The 23,683-nt window shown below is 29.0% G+C and overlaps 1 protein-coding gene across 1 annotated transcript in view; it reads right to left on the reverse strand.

Moving 5' to 3' along the window:
- Window positions 1–854: 854 nt before the first annotated feature.
- LOC142330388 (uncharacterized) overlaps window positions 855–23,683 on the reverse strand; it is a 58,498-nt gene continuing 35,669 nt past the window's right edge. The window contains exons 10-15 of the mRNA XM_075375612.1: window positions 18,116–18,340; window positions 17,151–17,335; window positions 11,674–11,779; window positions 10,595–10,700; window positions 1,604–2,488; window positions 855–1,175 (exon numbers count right to left, since the gene is read on the reverse strand). Coding sequence (XP_075231727.1) covers window positions 1,618–2,488; window positions 10,595–10,700; window positions 11,674–11,779; window positions 17,151–17,335; window positions 18,116–18,340 — 1,493 coding nt within the window. The 3' untranslated portion in view covers window positions 855–1,175; window positions 1,604–1,617. The remainder of the gene's footprint in view (window positions 1,176–1,603; window positions 2,489–10,594; window positions 10,701–11,673; window positions 11,780–17,150; window positions 17,336–18,115; window positions 18,341–23,683) is intronic.

The following is a 23,683-nucleotide window of genomic DNA, read 5'->3' on the forward strand; positions in this document are numbered from 1 at the left end:
GATATTGTGAAATTTTGATTTTAAGGGGTCAGTTCTAGAATAATTTTATTTTTATATTATATTTAAAATATTTATATTCATTTTTTGTTATTAGTTATTTAATGTTTTTTTAATTATTTATGTTGTTTGTTATTTAAATATTTATTACAATAAATTCAGTAAATAACATGCAAAGTTTTTAGTATTTATTAGTAGATTTTTAATATTACTGGGCCTGTGAGGGCTCGGATGGAAAAAAGGGTACTTTTTTTTGGGAGCCTGCAAGTAGCTGTGATGAATGATGATTATGAGTGATAAGAACAGGAGTTCTATTATCTATTTCTGACAACATCTTTTAAACATAGCAACATAATAAGCAAAAGCATTCAATAAAACAAACATTCAATAAATATGTTTAAAATTCAAGTATCGTGTGGGTGAGGCCGTGATGGGTAACCTGCTAGTTTATTATTAAAAAGGTTCTATTGCAGTTTTATTTAATAAAAAAAAAAACTATGAAATTTCACAATAGCTAAAATTATAAGAGATTTTCACATTTTCTTTTGCTAGTATGAGATGGACTCAAAAGTTCATTTTGTGCTAAATTTTCTGAAAGAGCAACTATAAATTAACTAACTAATCTTAAATATGTTTCTATAAAATGAAGAAGGTAAGAGTAGTAGATTTTTTTTTTATAAAAATTGTTGAACAAATTATATGAAAAATGTGATTTTATCAGGATAACAATGTTGAACATAACTTAAATTTTAATTAATTAGTGTTACGTTCAGTCGTTATTTATTTTTCAATAAATAAACTAAGTTTTTCTAATTTTTAAAAATAATAATACATAAAATATTAAAAACACTGTACAATACTACTTAAAACCATAAGCAAAATGCATTCTAAAACTGTAATAACAGGATCATTAAAACTGATTCACTGTGAAGAGTAATTCAGTGTCCACGAAAAAAATAATTTTTTCGTGAAATAGCTATTAAGAGTAATTCAGTTCACACTAAAGAGTAATTCAGTGTGATTGTTCATGAACAATCATACACACAAAGCGTATAGGACAATCTACATACACATTTCACAAACACTGTATGCTACACATAGGTTACATCGGAAGTGAAGAGTACATGTGTAAAGTTAATGGCGATAGAAACTTTCTGGTTTACCATATTTCTTCTCTCCTGTAAATAACAGACATTAGTTATCATTTTGAAGTAGAAAATTTTATGAAAAATTTTTGTATATAAATTGTTCCACTTAATACAGATCTGTACTTCACTAGGTCAATAAAAAAAACATGTAGGATAAAAATCTACGCTGCAGCATATAGACCACTGACCGTAAAACAAGTTATTTGATTTGTAGTTTCTAGACTATCTTTAAGTCTTTAAAAAGCTGTATTGACTGAATTGTTTTACTTCCTGTCTCATTTGTCAAAAGTTTAATAAGATTTTCTGAAATAAGACATAGCTCTATATATACACTGACTAAATTATCTTTCTTGTAACAGCATCATTTTCAGATATTTTTAAAGTACTCTTAAAAAATGACTAAATATATATTACATACATATATATAAACCATAAAAAGTAAAATAAATAGATAATACCTAAGTAATTTTTTTTAACAGATTTCTTCATCAGAACTTGAATCAATCACAGCTTTCTTTTTTTTTTTATGGATCGAACTTTGACTAGGAATTTCATTATTATTTTGTCCAGATTTATCAGCAACAATTAACTTTTCATTAGCTTTACTTTCTGTATTATCTGATCCATCCACAGTATTTGAAAATGATACTTCGCTTATATCCATATGATTGTTTTCATCATCGGCTTCTGAATCAGAATTTACAATTATTCGTTTTTTCTTTTTCTTTATATTATCAGATAATAATACAGTATCAGAATCAGAATCATTTCCAGATGAGTCAGAAGTAACAAGTCGTTTCCTTTTAGATTTATCATTATTCATATCAGATTTTATATTTACAGAAATATTCTCTTCATCGGGTTTGGTTTCATTTTGGTCAAACTGTTCATCATTTATTCTTAATGAATTACTCATATTATTTAAATTTGTAAAAATATTTTCTTTCTCATTATAACCATTATCATTATTAGAGTCAAAACAATTACTTTTCTTTTGGGATAAATCTTTTGAACTAATCTCATCATTATCGCTACTATGAACATCAGAATCAAAATCATGATTTAAATTATGCTTTCTCTTATGATTAAGAGGTTCATCATCGTTATCAGAATCTGTCAATATCTCTGTCATAAGTGTTTTTAAATGTTTCTGATTATGTTTTTTCTTTTTCTTTTTTTTATTTGAATTATTATTCAACTTTGTAACTTCCAAATTATTTTCTGATGTAGATGGTAAATTAATACTAGAATTATTTTCTTCATCAGAAATTTGATCTGACAAATTTAATTCATCATTAACATCATCACTAGAATTTTCTTCCTCTGAAGTTGAATCATTATTCCTGTATAAAAAAAAAACAACAAATTATTGAAAGAAGAATTACAGTTGAATCTAGATATTAACTAAGGTTCATTAACTGTGAGTAAGAGATAAGTATTTAATTGTCTCAAAAAAAAAATTAGAGAGCAGTATAACCAGAAAATTAATTTAAGCAGTACAACAAAGTGGATCACTGACGTCTATTTCACTGTTGCCTAAAGAAAAACAAATTCAACAACATATATCTAATCTTTGTTTTTATCACAACAGATTGTCATTAAACTGCAACTGATTTAACAGTTTATTGTGAGATGTATACTCTAAAAAATTACGATAAAATAAAAACATCTTTAGCTGAATGGAAAAGCTACCCTTTTACACGATACGATGCAATCACAATTTTTGAAAAGAAAATCTTCAAAAGTGATTTATATGAAATTTTTAACATGTTTATTATCGATGTTTTTTAATTCTGTAAGTTCTTATTAAATATTATTAAAGGTAATTGTGTAATAGTTGAAAGAAAATATCAAATATTATTTTACATAGATTTTTATGTAACATTATTCGTTAACTGATAATGTTATTTCATTTATTGTGTGTTTGACAATGATGTTGTTTATATCAACATGAGTTTTTATAAAATTTGGTTGAATACTTCTTACACATTATATTATTGAAGAAGTGGCAGGGATACCTGCTGCAATGAATCTTGAAGACTGGATGGCTAGTACAGTGCCTGTTATCCACACATACAGTTTAGTTTTCATGTGCAGATGCAAATTGCTTTCATTTAAATACAACTTATTATTTTATTTTACTGGTTGGTATTATCGATTACTTGTAAATATTTTCTAATTCCACTGTTTTTGTTTTTTCCATTATAATTATGTCAGCAGACAAACATCAAATGATAAAATAACATTATAATTATCTGACACCTGTGTGGAGTTTTGTGGTCACTCATCAGGCACCTCCCCAAGTAGTGGATATGGGAATGCTCACTAGATATGGTGGTTACTGGGTGATAGAATACCCAGGAAAGACCAAAACCAGCAACAGATCAAAGGCCTCAACAGTGGAAGAGGAAGAATTTCCCAATGGTGGAGAGGGCGGAAGGGCCTAGGGGAGTAAACCCTGAATGATAATCCTGCAAGTCTGGAAGCAGAAAGGTGGCACCAGTCTTACTCTACATAGTGCCCATGACGTGGCTAGAGGAATCTTTAAAGTACTGGCAAGCATCCATTAGCCTAGGATTGGAATAATCGTCAAATTAAACCGGAAAAGTCAAAATTAAAAAGTTTAAATGGATTATGGACACAGTAAAGGTGGCAACTTGGAATGTTAGAGGTTTGTCTTATAAAGAGATGGAATTAGCAAAGCTCTTTCATCATGCTAAGATAAAAATTGCAATAGCTACAGAGGCTATAAAGAAGCTATCAGGTACTAAATATGCGGGTAATTACATTATGCTGTATAGTGGGGTTTGGCAGGACCAGAGAACTAGCAAGGCTGGGTCTGGATTTACCACTGTCCAGACAGTTTGAGGCAGGCAATAAGAGAAAAAAGGTCCAGAACGGGCAGGCCAACCTACCGTGCCGGCGGGTGGCAAGGCCCATTAGTCACAAGGATACTTCCCTGGGATGAGAAAATACTTGACTGTTGATCCAACCCAGGGAAGCAAAGAAAAAAAGAACTAGCAAGGGAGTAGCCATATATGTTGACAGGAACTGAGCTTAAAACTTAAAGATTATAAATTTGTGAGTGATAGAATTATCACAGAAAAACAGGATACAAGTTACTTCCTGATAATTGGTGTGTATTCTCCAGAAGACAGTACAGATTATAGGAAACAAGAAGAAACGGTTGATTATTATGTGTAGTTGCAGGATGTAATTAATGGTATTGTCAATGATGATTTTTTGCTGATGGGAGATTTGAATGGCAGAATTGGTAACTGCCCCATACCTGACTGTGTTGGAATGTTTGGAGAGACTACAATTAATTGAAATGGAACCAAACTAACAAACAGATTTTGTAACTTCTAATCAGCTAAAAGTCACCAATCCCTTCTTCAGAAAGTGAGATATCCATAAGTTTATATGGTTTATTATCAGCTAGAGGAAATAGATCGATCATAGATTATATCATTACCAATCAGAGATTGGCGAAACAGTTTCGTGATGCAAGGGTTTTTCAAAGTGTCGACGTGAATTCAGATAATTTTCTAGGGGACTAGGGGAAGATTGATTTGTATGCTCGATGGTATCATCCATCGGGTTCTACCGCACAGAAAAAGAGTAGTAGCGAAGAAGGTTTCAAAATATCTTTATTGTGTGATGGTGGTGTGGAACATTTGTTTCAAGATAGATTAACATCCATATTGAGAAGTGTCCCTACCGAAGAAGATATAGATAGAGAATGCGAAAATATAAAGAAGTCTTTAAAACACACTACCTATGAAGCTCTTGGAAGTTATAAGTGACAAAACAAAAAGAAAGGTTTACAAGTGTGGAATGATGAAATTTAAGATGCTATTGCTAGTAAGCAAAAGGCTTATATTAAATGGTTGACTAATCCCATGCAACAGAATAGGAATGATTATATAAGAGTAAGGAATTATGTTAAACTTGTTGGTAGGCAGGCTCATCAAAGCTCTTGGAAAAGATTAATTGCTAATGTTGAGGATAATCTGTAAGGCAGGCAGGAAGGATCTAGCTTACAGATTTTTAAGGTTGATGGGACAAACACAAAGAGAATGTGTGTGAATAGAAGAATGTGTCAGAGGAGGAGTGGATGAAGCATTATATGGGTCTATGGTATGATGAAGCTTCCCCTGATGCTAAATTTGTATTATTTCTATTGGGTTCATTAAAGGAAGATACAAACCAAGGGGAAGAAGAGATATAGGACGCCCAAGAAAGTGATGGATGCCGGAACAGGCCAATGAGCTTAATCCATGATGGATGATGACTATCTGACATATATAAACATAGTTTCTAATTGATCATGATTTTATTTATCGTAAAAATAAAAACAGACAAGCCAAGCATTATAACTCAGGAAATGAATCACCTTTCTCAGAATCATACCAAGAAACAATACTGCTGTATTGTTTGCTATGTGCTCATAGTTTTCAAATATAGCCAGGCCAATGTAAAAATAAATGATTACCCATAAACCTAAATTATTGAACTCTTGGTACGGATATAATCCAAATAACTAGTTTTCCTATATTTGTTGATCCTGAAAGAGCATTTTTGCAAATTCTGTTTCTTTTTATTCAAGTTTTGATGAGAAAAGGCAGTCATGTTTTGTAATCGGTTGTGTATTTTTAGTGTTTTATAATTATGAATAACTTAAAAACTTATGAGTCTACCATAAAAAACAAAAATACTAAAACAACAGGCTCAGGTAATAATAAATAAGGTGTATGATTTTATGAAAAAAGAAGGAGATTAATTTCCAGAGTTGGAAAAGGAAGATAACACCTGATTCACATTATGCTAGGTATCACCATCCCAAATCCAAAGAGTGAGAAATGAGTAAAATTGGCAACGTGTGGACATACAATAATGAGTGAAGGAAAGGTTAGACAATGGTGTCGAGACTTTGATACGAATGGTATTGAAAATTGTGATATGATCGGCAATTGACAATTAGTGCTCTGGCTGATGAATTTCCACATGTTGCATGCACCTCTATCTACACGACTGTTACAGAAATGCTTGGATATCACAAATTGTGTGCAAGGTAGGTACCAAAAATGCTCACTGACCACCACAAAGGGCAAAGAATGTGCAGTGGACAAGTGTTTTTGGACCGTTATCGACAAGATGGAGATGATCTGTTTTCTCATAATGTTATGGGCGACGAGACATGGATATCCTACACCAATGCAGAATCAAAACTGTCAATGCAGTGGCGCCATTCAAGTTCCCCAAAACCAAAAAAACCATTTGAAATCTTCGTACTAAAGTGGAAAAATGTTGGCTACTGTTTTTTGGGACGAAAAGGGTGTCCATTTTGTTTGATTTCATGGAACATGAATCAAAAGTTATAGCTGACGTGTACTGTGAAATGCTCACCAAACTGAGACATGCGATCCAAAATTTATTATGCAGGAAACTGTCGCCTGGCATAATCCTCCTTCACGACGAACACTCATACTCACACCACTGCCTTAACCAAGAAGATTCAAGATTTTTGTAGGGAACTTTTTAACCACCCTCCATATAGTCCTGACCTTGCACCTAGCAACTACTTCCTCTTCTTGCATTTGAAAAAGTGGCTTGGTGGACGATTTGAAAATGACGAGGAACTCAAGACTGCCTTTGTCAACAGGTTCAATTCCCAGGTGGTGAGAGGCTATGCAGAGGGGTTAAAGAAACTGGTGCAGCATTACGAAAAGTGCTCAGACCTGAATGGTGATTATATGGAAAAGTGAAGTAAATATGTAGTAAACCCTAAAACTGTAAGTAAAAACCTTTTCTCACAAGTTAACTTTTTTTAATGACCAAACGGCCCTTATTTATGAATATGCCACATATAGTAAACAGAAAACAAAACTGAAGGTTTCCAAAGATACTTGTTTGTAGCGTAAATAAGGGGATATTTAACACAGTTGAACAAGCAGACTTCATAGAGTGAAATTTGATATACCAAGAAGCTTCATTAATTAATGAAATAGAAACCTGCTTAAAATGACATATCTATAGATTCCCTCTAAATTGATAAAACATAATAGATTTTACCTGAAGATAATGTAATCGAGAGCATTCTAAAGCAGTGAGAGCAATCATAAAAAATAAGAGGTGGTAAAATGAAATTTATAAATAAAAAATTAAGAAAAGTAATTAATAAAATAATAATAAAAAAGTACAAGCAATAATGTACTTATCTAAAAATCACCTGAATAAAATTAATTTCTTGTACTATTCTTTTATACTTTAAAAACTAAACAAAGAACAAGTTAAAAGAACAAATTTTAAGTTAATAAAAAAACAGGTTAAATAAAATATGTCGGCTACTTCACTTAGAAATACTTTATGAACTTATATTAAAATCTTTACATGCTGATGAGACTGTAATAGTACCTAACTTATTTCATTTGCCTATGTCTGAAACATTACAACACTAAATGAAAAGACTTACTGAAATAAATATTGTACATAAGCAACTTCAAACAATTTTAACAAAATTATCTGTTATCATTTTAGAAAATTTAATCAGAGGGACTTCATGGTGTAAAAATGAAATTTTAAAAGAATTAATTTAAGAAAGTAATAAATGGCCAAAAAGAATTGCTGCTGTATCACCTAACACTATTTTTAGAAAGTTCTTTTCAGTTTAATTTTTTTTAAATTTGTTTAAAATAAAATTTAATAAAAAACCATAAAATGATATCTTCAGTCATTTTTTCTAATAATAAATTCATTTTTTGTTATTTATTACATAAAGAGATAAAAAATGAAACTCAAACAATAAACAATCAAAATACAAATATTGTCAGTTGAATGTTCAATTACGTTATTTCACAACGGTAGAAAAAATTGCATTATTGCTGTTTTAAAGTCAAAATAAAAATGTAAAAAAAAAAAAATTTTACATTCCAACAGTTTTAAATCAAAATATTCAATTATAAAATAATCATTTTTGGTTTTATTACATAATTTCTTTTGTTTCAAAGAAAATGATGGTTGAAGACTTTTTTGATAAAATTTTGTGAATGACATTCAGTAATGAGAATTATTAAATATTTAAACTTTTATAACAGTTAAACCATAATTTATAATAAAACTTTGCAACCATCTTCATCGACCAATCACAGAAAATTGTTGTAAAGATAACTGAAAATGTTTTGAATTAACTCACTTAGTTTGATTTGTTGTAGAAAAAATTTTTATTTTTAAAAAAATCTATAGATCAGTAAGATGAATTGCATTTATACCCATTTAGTAGTGGTGTTAAGGGTGCTTCTTATTATGTAAAGTGTTAGGAAGCCTGTTCAGTAAGTAGTCTAAACAGTATGAATAACCTTTGCAGTATTTATTCAAATAATATATTCTGTTACTTTTGCTCTTTTACTATGAAGTGATCTGCAGTCTGATTCTGATGTACATGGTTTGTATAAGTTTTATGGAGTTCTTAACTCTGGGGTTGAATATCCTGGATAACCTAATAAGAATTTAGGCAACTGTAGTTTAGTAATAAAGTGCTACTTATTTTATTGATTTTTTTACAGTTATCATCTTGGTGATAGATAGTAATTGGTGGTGGTTGGTGCAAGTAATAGATGACAAAACATGTCTCCAAAAATAACATGTTAGTGTAATTTGAGAAGGCTAGGTGTGCTTTGAATTTTGAATATGTGTTAAATGTGGTGGGTGGTTTTATTTATATTTAGAAGATGTACTTGTCTGTTTAGGCCAAAACACAGAAAAATATAAAGATACTTCTATGTTATAAAAAATTTCAGAAAACAAACTGTACCAAAGTATGTAAGATGCTTTGTGAATCAACACGTATATGTTTCTAACTCTTAATTTTTTTTTTTATTATTATTTAAATAAATATTATAAATATATATTATTTTAAATTTTATTTTCATAAAATGCATGCTGCGTGCTTCTATTACTATATATACAACTTCTCTGCCACTGGTGTACCCCCCCACTGCACAACTACTTTCGGCCGCTAGAACAAATATACTCAAGATGTTTAGATGTATTTTTCACCTATTTCAACACATTTTAATGACATAATGTAAATTGACAAAATTTAGTAAATTTTATTAGTTTTAAAATATTTTTAAAAAACGCCAATCAAACCATTTCTGGAAAATGCACACTATGCAAGGCAGGTACATAATATTGAGCACAAAATTCAGAATGCAATTTTACAAAAACTAGTTACCCGATAGCACCCACATTTTGCACGTATTATTTATATCACTTACTATAATTTCGCAAAGAGCTATTGCTACAGCTTTGAAATTGATTGAGCTATGAATTTTTGAAAAAAAAAAGACTTTTTTAAGGATTTTTTTAGATTTTCTCGGTAAAAAGTGAACCAATCAAGTCGTTCAAGGGCTCATTTTAAAGTATTTTAATCGTCTATAACTTCTTTAATTGAAATACTACGATTGCTACATTACTTTTCAATTTAGAAGTGTCTTTTACATTCTGCAGTGAACTCTTAAGTTTAAATACAGTTCGTTGATAAGCATGAAGAAAGTGTGACACTGTATTATATTACCTTATAGTACAGGAGTATAATTTAACATAACACTAGCAGTATAAATTCTGACTAATTAAAATGTGTTTTTCAAAGTTAAAAAATGTTTGAACAGGAAGCTAAAAGTAAAATACTGATAGGCCTGATTGTGTAAATATTTATGGATTCGACAGAAAATTTTTGTACTACTAAGGCTATGTTATGATTTCAGCTTTAATGACGCGTGGTTTTTGTGCAATTCTTGTAATACATAGATGATTTCATGATTAAGTATATTAGTATAGGTTAATTACGTTCAATCACCAACATCTTTCGAGAAAACATTTCTTGAAGAACTCTTCAGAAAGTAATCTTCCAAATATTTACAAATTGAGTCATAAATTATTATCAAAAGATATTTATCCTGCATACCATAACACTGTTAAAAAGCTTCTATTTAATAATTCATTAGCTTTTTCTATAATTTATTTTAAAATTAAACCAAAACCTCACAGCAAAACTTTGACTATAAAAACAAATGAACTAACAAAAAAGAACAATCAAATCATTAATATTATTTGCTCCATAAAATTTTTTATAAATCACTAATCTCTATACAAAAAATATGGCACAAAACAAACAAATTCAAGCTTCAAGGCAAAAAAGGACATTATTATTTATATAAGTGTGTTAATACTAACAGAATATTACATTATAAGGATTTGTAATAAAATAATTTAGAGAAAATGAAAGGTAAAGAGAATAATACAATTATCTGATGTTGCATTAGGTACAATAACACATATTGAAAAAATTAACTTCATGGTTCTAAAATTTAAAAATGTTAAAAACAATAAAATATAGAAACTACTTTACAAAGAAAAAGTAAACTAAAAAGACCTGTGAAAAGTACCTGTTAATACTTTCAATGATGTCTTTAAACTTTTCACTTTTTTTAGAATCCTTGCTTTTTTTCTTCTTAGGTTTCTGTTTTTTTGCTTTTTCAAAATTTTCTGTTTCTGTGAAAAGAAATCAAAAACAAGTTAAAATATTTCTAACTACGGAAAATAAGAAACGATATGAATTGGTTCAACTCACTTGGAACTACAAGATACAGACTTGTTTACACACCGGAAAATAAGAAATGATATGAATTGGTTCAACTCACTTGGAACTACAAGATACAGACTTGTTTACACCCCACCTGTAGCAGCACTTTTAGGAATTTTTTTCCAGTTAAATTAGTGAGATACTAAAGAACGGATATTTTTATATTGAACTTGGCATATATAACATACAAATATTCACATCAGTTCAAAATAAATGGAGTTTACATTTTACAGAATAAAATAAAATCTACCATTTTTATAATGCAATAAGCTAACTTACAAATAAATAAGGTAGTAGTATTTAGCCCACTGAAAAAACCTAGTGATTAACATGTCATCACAAATCAGTTTTTTAACAGTTAATTTTCAAAGTCAAAGGTTCTGAGATTCAAATCACAGTAAAAGTTAGTTGCTTTTGTATGGATTTGAATGCCAGACAATGGAAACCAGTGTACTATGGTGACTGAGGTTCAATTAATCACCATCTCAGGAATGGTAAGTCTGAGTCTGTACAAGACAACACCTCCTCATTTACATGTCATATATATCATATTCATCTCATTAGGTCATGAGGGGGCTGCTTAGTTAAACAAATTGCAATGTACATTTAATTAATTGCAAATATTCTTTAATTTTAAAATGAAAACAATTCATATATAGTAATTCTGATTATTATGACATTACATGTTTGAAAAATTTAAAGTATTGATTTACTGGTTAACTTTAGTGCAATACAACATTAGTTATCTAAGATAATGAAAGAGAAAGAATTTTTAAATGATCCAAATTAATAAAATTCTGAGTAGTAAACATAAATTCATGTAAAACAAACAAAACAAAACATTCTAATCCGTAATGAATGTACAATAAATGTAATGTATACCTTCGACATGTGATACCAACTTTCCATCAATAGCATCTCTTATTTTGTCAACTTTGCTCCTTATGTCAGACTCTTTCCATGTTCCTGGAATTCGCCAGTACATTTCCTGATAAACATAAAATCATTAAAATAATAAACCGGTAAACCTGTGATAATACTACAAGTTTTAGTGTTTGTCTGGTTCTCATAATGCATATCTTCTGTGAATCTGGAATTGACATAACTTTAAGAGTTTGGTAACTTTCTGAGCACTATCATAAAATAGTTCATACTGTTTACAAAGTCTGTAAGTGGCTCTAGGACTCACCAATGGATGTCATTATTTTAACAGTGTAAGTTGAAACATTTGGATAACTAGAATGAACATAACAATAACATAAATTCCTTCCTACCAAAAAACATGATTTTAAATGGTAGATGGTGGATTTGTTTGATACTAAGCATTTAAGTTATTACAAAAAAATACTTTTCAATTATTTGAATGACTGTGATTTTAAATAAGCATCAACAAAAAGATTCACTAAAAAGTGGGAAAGATATCTCTACTCATTACACACATAATAATGGCTGCTTAAAAAGAACGACTGATTATGTTTTCTATTACTGACACCAAGAATACAATACTGGTAGAAAAATCTTCAACGTCAAAAATTAAATTAACATCTAGCAGCTTTTTTTATATGGCAACATGGCATAATATATATATTTATTTATTTAATATTTATGAAATATAAACCCCAAAACACAGTAATTTAGTTAAACTTATCTTATTAATTTACAATAAGTGATTATCACAGTATCCTGCAGATTCAGTTAGTATTAAATCCATTAGAGCCTATATTTATTAAAACTTATTGTTATTAATGATGTCATTATTTCAAAAATTATAATATTCTCTATTCTCAAATTTAAATGATGTTACTAACATACATATACTTAAATCCTGTACAGTGTACAGTACTACAATGGACTATTCCATTAATCCATTTTGGATTACTCCAGTACTGGATAGCTCAAGTACATTACATCATTAAAAACTTGACAATAGAAAATATTATAGTTTTCAAAAAAAGACACCATTAAAAGATTAAGTTTTAATGTAATAAATATAGAATTTAATACAAACTGAAAATGTGGGATATTGCAAAACCTGATTATTGGAAATTAATGAGGTAAATCTAACTTTTACTGCATTTTGGTGGTTTATATTTCATATAATATACATTTATTAGCACAGTGGTCAAAATGTTACTGAATTATTTGAATATTAAAAAAATATATATATAAAAACAATTTTAAGAATTTAGGAGATGGTCCCTCACATTAAAATACAGAAAAAAACTTTATAAGAATATATGTCTGGAAAATAGTTAATTTATTGGACATCAATAAATAAAATTTATTTTTATGTTAAGAAACATAAATTTACTACTACTTGTATAAAATAATGAACCTGATCTCTCAATCCATTTCAAAATGACAGCCATGAAAATTTTTTAATTGTTAATATCTTTCCAACTGTCAGTTTATTTAAATGTTATGTTATTACAAAAAATGTTTATGGCAAAGAAAATTATATCTTATTTAATCAAATCTAGGCATAAATAACAAAATTATGGCAAAAATTCTTTAAGTAAGTCACTCTAGGTTAAAAAACTAGTTTTCATTTCCTCCCAAATAAAATTAAATAACTTGACACAATCTCAACTGAAATAATTTTATTAATGTTATCATATAATAGATTATAATTTAATAATATTGAAAATATTACAATAAAACAAACTATTATTGAAATCGTGAAAATACTATAATAATAATTAATTTTTACTGAAATGACATATTACTTTGTGGATTTCCAACTAATCTTGAAAATAGTTTATGGTGAGGTGGAAGTCTATGAGGGAGTATCGTGTATGTATATATTTCTTACTGATGTTGAATTCCTGTTACTAAAAAAATAACTTCCAGCACATCTACTTTTTCATTAATAAACTGCTTTATTAAAGTTATACAAACTGATAAATAATTAAAAAAAGAAATGATCACAAATAAAGAATATTAAAAACTGAAATATTTATCAACTTTTTGACAATTCAAGCAACCATCAATAATTATTACCTGTTTTTTGTATTCTTGGGAAATTTAACATTAAAACTGTATTTATTATTTTTGAAAGTTTACAATTATCAGCTTGTACCTCCGTAATGGCTGTGTTTAGAGAAAAAAATACAAAAGAATAAAAATTTCTTATACTATTTTCTACCCAAAAATGCTTTAAAAATGTTAGGTTTCCATTTGAAATAATGAAGTTGGCCATCATATTGGAAAAAGGATAGACTTCAAAAATGGTATACATATTTTTAATACAGGGAAAGATCTAGGGAAGTTTCCCCATTTAAAGTTTCACATATAGCTTCTAAGATCCCAATGGTGGCCATCTTGAGTTTATTACCTTACATGTATAAATGAGAGGTTATCTCTAATGTAAAGACTGTTTCACTGTAAAAAAATTTATTCTGAAAACTTTATAAATATTTTTTATTTCTGTTAAATTACATACCTTATACTACTTCTCTATTTAATTGACACATTAATTAAGACATTTATCGTAGCGATACACCAGCTTCAATATACCCTTGTTGTATTCTTCTACCAACAGTCCATTTAGTCATTGATTAACAGTATTTTTAAGTTCATCGTCACCCGCGAATTGCTTACCACTTAAAAATTCTTTCAATTTCCCAAACAAATGGTAATCAGAAGGAGCTAAGTCCAAACTATATGGTGGGTGATCATAAATTTCCCATCCAAATGTTCTCAGTAAATCACGTGTTGGACCCGCAACATGTGAACGTGCATTATTGTGCAGCATAACGACCCCGTCGGTCAGGCGCCCACGTCACTGATTTTGAATTGGGTGCCATAATTTATGTAGAGTTTCACAGTTGGCTTTTGCACTTATAGTCGTTCCATGTGGCATGAAATCGATTAGTAGTAAGCCAAACCGATCCCAAAAGACTGCGGCCACAGTTTGCGTCTAAATGGCTGTGGCTTGACCTTTGTTGGTCTGTTTTAATATTATACAGATACATATTACATAATATTATATAGTTTTTAATATTCATTATTTGTGATCATTTCTTTTTTTAAATATTTATCAGTTTGTATAATTTTTATTTATTGAGGATGACGCAGTTTTCTCTCTGGCATGTAATACAAAATCCATGTTTCATCGCCAGTACCAATTGAATTAAGGAACTACTCACACCTTTTTCTGTGTAACGCATCCAAAATTCCAAAGTAGATCCCATTTGGATTTTTTTGACGTTCCATTAAGATGTGCGGCATCCAACGTGCACTAACCTTTCTGAAGTCTAAATGGTCATGAACAATCTGATCAATAACAGCTCCTGAAACATCACGAAAAAGAAGGTCCAGGTCGGAAATCATTGAGCAACGATCTTGATTTTTTTATCAACACGTTTCAACAAGTCCTTGGTGATTATCGAAGGCTTCCCCGTACATTCTTCATCATGCACAGTAATTCTGTTATTTCTAAACCTTTCACACCATTTTCAGATGCTTCTTTCATTCATTACATTATCACCATACACAGTAACCAACTGCCTATGAATTTCAGCCAGCTTAACATTTTGATGGTTTAAAAAAAACGTATGACTCCATGTATTTCACAGTTGGCGGCAACATTGATTTTCCTATTTATTTTATAACGTAATCAAAGATATTGAAACGTAACAACTTACAGGGAACAATGCAGTGTATACATTACTAGTGTGGCCATGAATGACACAGGTTTGCCAACTTTAAGGAGAGAAATTTCCCAGCAGAGTTTACTTTAGATATCCCTAGTATTTATAAGTTTTTGAATATTTAATTCATTAACATACTGACCACTGTGTTAATAAAATTTAATATTATATGAAATGTAAACTACCAAAACATAGTAATTAGATAAGTTAAACTCACCATATCAATTTCCAATAACCGGTGTTTGCAATATCCCATATCTTCAGTTGGGATACTGCAAACACCGGTTATTGGAAATTAATATGGTGAGTTTAATTTATCTAATTAATGTGTTTTGGTGATTTATATTTTACACAAAATTAAATATATACAGAGCATTTCATAATATTCTTTGGAGTTTCGAAAATTCATTAACATCATAAGAATAAAACAAGTACTGTACAAAAGATTACTTCAAATAGTTTTTTCCACATATACTAGGCAGTTAGTAAACCATTTGCTTGCTAGGCGTCGACAGCAGAGACTTGTCAAAGACAGTAATTTCTGTGCAACGTGCGTTTAGGTTGAAATTTCATAAGGAGCCACGAAGTGACAATTCAATTCGTGCATGGTATAAACAATTCAGTGAAACTGGTTGCTTGTGCAAGTGAAAACTGGTCATCCATCAACCTCAGAAGTCAATGTCGAACGTGTGCGTGCAAGTTTCATTCGCAGCCCATCAAAATCGACTGCAGCTGCAGGCAGAGAATTAAGAATTCCGAAAACAACAGTGTGGAGAGTTCTCCGTGAACGTTTATTATGCAAACCGTACCATCTTCAATTAATCCAGCATCTTTCTGATGGAGATAAAACACGTAGGCTCGATTTTTGTTTACAGTTACAGGAAAAGATGTTGTTAGATGAAGATTTTCTAAACAAGATAATTTTCAGCGATGAAGCTACTTTCCATATTAGCGGCAAAGTAAACATCATAACATGTGAGTTTGGGGAACTGAAAACCCACACGCTTATGTGGAACACAGTCAGGATTCTCCGAAAGTAAAAGTTTTTTGTGCGATCTTTTGTGAGGCAGTGTATGGGCCGTTCTTTTTTATGGAAACGACAGTAACCAGCATGATATACCTGGATATGTTACAATTAAGACTTATGCCTCAGCTACTCAACGACTTCATTTTCCAGCAAGATAGTTGTCCTGCCCATTTTCATAACGAGGTTCGACAGTACCTTAACTCAACATTACCTCGGCGCTGGATAGGACGTGCGTCTGAAGAAGACCAACACATTATGCTGTGGCCACCAAGATCACCAGACTTCACGCCATGTGATTTCTTTCTCTGGAGTTACGTGAAGGATAAGGTGTTTATCCCACCGATGCCGCACGATATCGCTGAGCTAAAGGATCGCATAATCAATGCAATCAACTCTATCAAAAATGACATGTTAGAACGAGTTTGGCAAGAGCTAGACTTTCATGTTGAAGTGTGCCGTGTCACTAGAGGAGCACATATTGAACATTTATAGATTTTAACAAAAACTGTTTGAGTCCCTGCATCACCTCGTACAACTTTCATTTAGGTAAGTGAAATACTTTTTTTGTACTGAATTTTTGAAACTCCTAGGAACATTAGGACCTTATATATATACCCTGTATATATATAAGAATAATATATGTATATGTAAACACACTTACGAATGAAAGCTACATTTACCTGTTCACTTGATGGGCAATTAATACCAATTCCAGTCAACATTTCAAGAAATACTTTATCTTCCATAGATTTTATACATTCTTCAGTAATAGGTAAAAGAGGAATGCCTGTTTCATCATCATCATCTAAGTCTTCAATTGTTTCCAATAATGATGTAATTAACCATTCCAGTGGCTCATGAAATCCTGTTTAATAAAATAAAAATTATAAATAATATTAACATTTTTATTTTAAAATAAATTTAATTTACCGGTACAAAAAAGACGGAAGAAAATTTTAATGAGCTTATAAATCTGCTTATGATATGATATGCTTGTACATTCTTAGAGATCTGATTTTTATCCATTTAAATTGATTTTACTACAAAATAAAGAAACAATTCAACCCATAGCTTTGTTATAAACTGAATTGTAAAATAACACATACAAAAATATTTTTTCTGTCATCAGTCACTTGACTAGCATATACTACTTTTCCATTTCTGGTGAATGAAGCTTTTCATTCTAATTCCTGGAATCCATTAATGCTTCAAGTTTCACATTCAAATATTATGTAACAGAATCCAAGTTAACTTATTTTATATATACATAAAGTTTTTAGGCTAGAAGAAAAGTTGGATGATTTTCAGAAGAAAACCAACATAACATTGCCAGGAGTTAAAAAAAAAAGTTTCAGGACATTTAATTTACAATCAGAAATATTATTTTAATTAACTGCTGAAATGATTACAACTGAACGTGACAAAGTTACCAGTTAAAGACATTTTAAACAAGAACTATGCAATAAACATTACCACTACTACATTAATGCTCTCTTCCTTTCATGTCATGATAATCTTCTGGAGTCGTGTACTTTACTAGTTGACATTCTTATTACTTTATTATCACCTAGAGATATGACAAAACAATTTCCCATAAAGCTTACTAGAAATAATAATATTATTTTTTTTAAATTTTTTAACTTACCAGCTTCAACACATTTATTTAATGCATTAACAACATCAATGTTAGAAGAAATGTTATCATTTTTCTTTGATTTTTTACTTTTTTTTGGTTTAGATGGTAACTTTCTTTGTGTGCGCGGTGTAGTAAGTAAATTAGTGTCATTGTCACTTTCACTGCTATCAATACTTTCATAATAAAAGGTGCCCCCTACATCATCACCAGACAAATCACTATCGTTATTTTTCTCTATAAAAAAAAAAACAAAATAAAACAAATAATATTAACAATGAAATAAAACAAAAAAACCTTAAAAAAATAAAATAATTCAGTACACCTGTGATATTATTTAATACATTAAAGTTTTAAAAGTATAAATAAAACAAACACCCTTCCTTTGATTTCAATGTTTTTAATTTCACACAACATTAACAGAAAAAGTGAAAACAAAATAAAAATTGAATAGCATTGGCTAAGAAAACATTTATCAAAAACAAACAGTTATTATTAGTACGAGTTAGGTTTGAGGAACCTATGTCTTATGAACTGTTACGTGTGAAGTTTACTTCTGAATGATTGTGAAAAACATAGATTCTAAGAAAAAGAGAAAAAAATGCTGGAGGAATTTGAACAGTGACCATGTAAGAAATTATAAAAGATTAAAAGCTTAATCAGAACAATTCAGAATAGCGAGAAATAAATATTGTCTCAGCCAATTCAGAATTGGCTGACACATAACAGAGAGAAGAATTAACATAGTACTGTAAGGATCAATGGAAGGTGTAAAGAAGAGAGGCTGAAATAGATTAAAAAAATGATACTTGATCTATAAGTAAATGAGAGCTCTCTAGAACTTAAAAGTTTTGCAGGGAATGAAAGAAAATGGCATGGTAAAGGGGTTTGTATTAGGGCTGATAACAATATGATGATATCTATTTCAGATATTATTAGTAAATAGATTGAAAAAAAAAACTGAAAGGTATAATTCCAAACATTTCCATGTGTGGAAATTATAAAATTTGATATATTTTCAGGTTTTTTCTGCAACACTAGTTGATGAGACATTATAGTTGAGACTTCTATCTGTTTATCACTTTGTATCACCTCTGCTTTTAGTACTAAAAATTATAAATAAAAGAACATCTATAAAATTTATATTTCCATCTTACATATTTAATATTATGTAATTGGATGAGGGAAAGAAAACAAAATACAAAAAACACAAGCACAAACAAAGGAACAATAAAGTACACAGTACAGGGACAAATCAATCTTAACTGTGCATTAGGCTCAACTACTAAGAGATTTGTATCCCTTTATGTAATTTTGATTGTTTTTTTTTTTATCTAATGAAAATTAATGCTTTTTTTGTATATCTAAAAACTAACTATTTTCAAAAAAAATGTAATAATTACAGCTGTTGAAATTTATGGGGATTGTTTTAATTGGTAAGAGATTAGATTAGACAATTGTTAGAAAAGTAGCTTTCTTGAAATAACTAGAAAAATAAATTTATTTACATTTATCAAATATGCTTTTTTCAATGAGACACTAAACTATTTTGTATCCTTAATTAGTTTTTCTGTTTCTGTATCTAAGCAAAAGAAAATACAAACTGAATGATTTTCAAATCTAAATTTTTTTTATTAATTCACACTAACAAGACTACTGAACATACAAGATCTATTTAAAATTTATCTTTTTTGTTACTTTTTCAAACATTTTAATGTCTTACATTATCTTTCAAAATTTTGATGAAATCCATAAACAATGAGGACTCAATGACAACCTTGAACATTTTGAATTCTTCTAAAGAAAATCTAAAATATTTGCTGTAGATTTCAGAACTAATTAATCAAAATTTAGAGATGATTTTGAACCAAGGTTATTTCTAGATTGAAATGATAAAATTATAATAACCAGTTATGTAATAATACTTAATACAAATACAGAAAATTTAAAAATGTCAATATTTTACAAATTTATTTTTAAACAATTCTGTCAACTACAAAAAGTGAAATTTTGAAGATTCTTTAAAACGATTTGTAAGTACAGTTGAATTTTTTTATAATCTGAGAGTGGAAGAAATCTCAACATGGTTAAGTGCAAATGAAATAATCTTGACACAGGGTGCAAATAAATGGATGCAGCTGTGTGTAGAAGATCACACTGTTTTAAGACTGGCTGCATCAAAATGATTACACATTCGCTGAACTTCAGGAACTGATTCAGGACACCAAAATAAGCAAAAACATTCATATTGATATAAATCCTATCTTGCTTTGTTTTCCTTCTGGATACCATTTTGTGATTTTCAACAAAAAAATTATTTCTCAGAAATGTGTAAACCTACTTAATTAAATTTGGCAAATCTAATATTAATGTCTTATGCTACAAAATAAAAAATGTTGAAAACATCACCTTCAAAAGTTTCAAAATTTGGCGGTCATCTTCATTTTTTTATCTTCAATATCTTTGAAATTATTTGTTTGATCAAATTTTTATTTATCACAAAATTTATTAAGCAATTTATTTTGAACAAAATAACACCTCATTTGTAAATATCTGTTGATAAACAATCGAGTTATTACAGACAATTAATCCAGCAGTACGTTTGTACACCATAATGCAAGGTAATTTTTTGCCTGTTTTTATTTCCTCCACTAAATGTAATAAAAATTGTTAATAATAGTAAATTAATAAAAATTATATGAACTTCTTTGCTCATTTTGGTGACCTGAATCAGTTCCTGAAGTTCAGTGAGTACGTCCCAGAACACGCTGTACACTATTCATACTAACACATATACTCATAAGTATTTTGTTGATAATACATAATATTAATATTACATACTCGATTTTGCAACTGCATATTACATTTTCATGTATATCATCAGCCTAATCAAAGATGCAGTTTATCAACTTGCTCAATAACTAAAATGTTCTTAAATATTATACTTTAATAAATGTAGATTTGCACAATGTTTTGTAAACAAATCTCCAATCTTTAATATTTTCCTATTTATCAAAGTACAAGTGAAAACGCACTAAACTTATAAACTAACTTAACTTACAAACATAACACAAAATATACTGCAACAAAAATTAAAGTATTGAATCTTGAAACAATATAAAAATTAATATTTTATAACAATGCATCAATATTTTATTGATGTTCATGAATGCCTAAGATTTAGGCAATTTTATTTTGAATAACAAAAGAAAGCTGGTAAAGAATTGCATAATTTTCCTGGAAAGTCAATATAAAGTTATGCAACACTGGCTACCAAAGTCTTCTTCTTTATTACTGATGAGGAAATTATTAATAAGCCCATAGCTTTATTCAGTGTGAATTTAATTTGCTTCAGCACATTTTTCAACTAATTTTACTACATATTATTGCTTAAGGAATTCTACTCCTTATTGAATTTTTTTACAAAGAATGTTAATCAATGTTTATGGCTCCACATAAGCAGCAGCTTTATTTATGGGATTAAGAAAAACTGAGCTTTGCGCTGCTAATATAAAATATTAAATTCCTTATTATTGAGCCAATTCACCTCTTTTACAGACTGTTTAATGACTGTTTCTGCTTTTTTTCTTTATAAAATTTTACTCATTTCTGTAGCCAATGATGTTTCAGTTGTGATTAGTAGGTAAGTGTTTCTTTAACTAATTTACTCTTCATCACAAATTTGAGGAAAAGCAGATTTGGATTTTGAATGTTTTTATATTTTTTCAAATGACAATAAAGCTAATATTATTTTTTCAACATAATCCCCGGCTACATTTAAGCACTTGTCTCATCTTTCAATGAGCTTTCTTATTCAAATATAAAAAATTGCTCACCTTCGTGTATGAGCCATTCTTGTACAGCATTCTTACTCTTCTACTGCTGATAAACATGGTGCCATATAAAAACTCTTTGGGAAAACCAAACAAAAAAAATCTGATGATGCAAGACTGGCACTGTAAAATGGATCTGGCAACACCTCCCGAACCAACTTTTTAATAGCTTTCTGTGTCCTTTTGAGTGTTATGTGGGCGGGTGTTATGCAAAAGAATTAAACCTTTTGAGAGAAAACCAGTACGTGTATTCTGGGTTTCAATTCATTTGTTTTGCTTGTCATAATACTGCTCTTTCAAATAATTACATTAAATTGGATCTTCCATTAACAGCTGTATTGGCTGATACATAGATTTTGAAGATTTTTTTATGCATGTGAACTCTGACTTTGGACTCTGTTTAAAATGATGAATCCATGTTTTATAATAAATATGTAAACTGCTTACCAACAATTATATATGTAACATGTCCAAGCACTTTCAGAAAGTAACTTCCATAATCAGGAACACACTAAGTTATTATGTATGTAATAATAAATAAAACCACATATATTAATATATACAAAAAAAAATTGTATAATTAATATGTAAAGTTTTATTTATAATAATTGATTGTCATCTATGTTAAGATAATGTCAATGTCTATCTTGTCTATATGGTAGTCTCAATTGTTATGTATATTTGAGGGAGGGGATCAGTTTGGCCAACTTAAAAGTCAACAATTATTATTCAGTATTTGTTTGAATAAAATGTTATAAAATTTTGTGTGCTCATTTATCAGTTTGTTATTATTTAAATATATATGAAATTCTTCTGAAATATTAGTTTTATATATATTATTAGAATAAGCAAGTATATTAATGAAATTGTCAGGGTGGTAATTATGATTTTTATTTAGAATGAGTTTAGCAAAATTTGATTTTTCTATGTAACCTTTATTTATACAATTTATATGCTCTTTGATCCTGACTGAAAATTGAAAACGATTAGTCATACCAAAATATTTTAAACTATATATACCCTGTTTATCTAGATTAAATTTATCATTCTTTTTTATTGTTTTAGAAGGATTTACATTATTTATATATTTTATTAATTTATTTCAGATAAAATTATTAAAAATTTTGTTGAACTTTCTATAATTCATATTATATTTGAATTTAGCATATTTATTTCCATTTATATTATTAGTTAACTTTATCTTTTATGTATATGTTGTGTTTTATTTTATTGTATAATTTATTTATTAAATTTTCATTATATCCATTGGTTGTAGCGATCTATTTAATATTATTTAATTCATTTTTTAAATTTATATTACTATATTTTAAATATTTTAATGCTCTATAAATTAATGTATTAAATGTAACAATTTTAGATTCCAAGGATGAAATGAGATACTATGGATTATTGTGTCTTGTTTGGTAGGTCTCCTATAAAAGTAAATATCTAATTTGTTATTATTATAATTTTTAGGTCCAAAAAATTTATGCTATTGTTGTTTTCTCGAGTTAAATCAAATTTGATGTAGTTGTCTAAACAGTTCATTTCATTATTTTGTTTTCTTCATCATTGTATTGTTGATTATGTATAATTAATAAGTCATCTACGCATCTCTTATGTAATAAAATTTTATGTTTTTTTAAAAATATTATATAAATCATTATTTTCCAACTTGTTCATGAAGATATTAGCTAATATGGATGAGAGTGGTGAACCTGTAGTGAGACCTTTCTCTTGCTGATAA

This window comes from Lycorma delicatula, chromosome 9 (assembly GCF_047948215.1).
Source record: "Lycorma delicatula isolate Av1 chromosome 9, ASM4794821v1, whole genome shotgun sequence".
NCBI classification, from domain to species: Eukaryota; Metazoa; Arthropoda; class Insecta; order Hemiptera; family Fulgoridae; genus Lycorma; species Lycorma delicatula.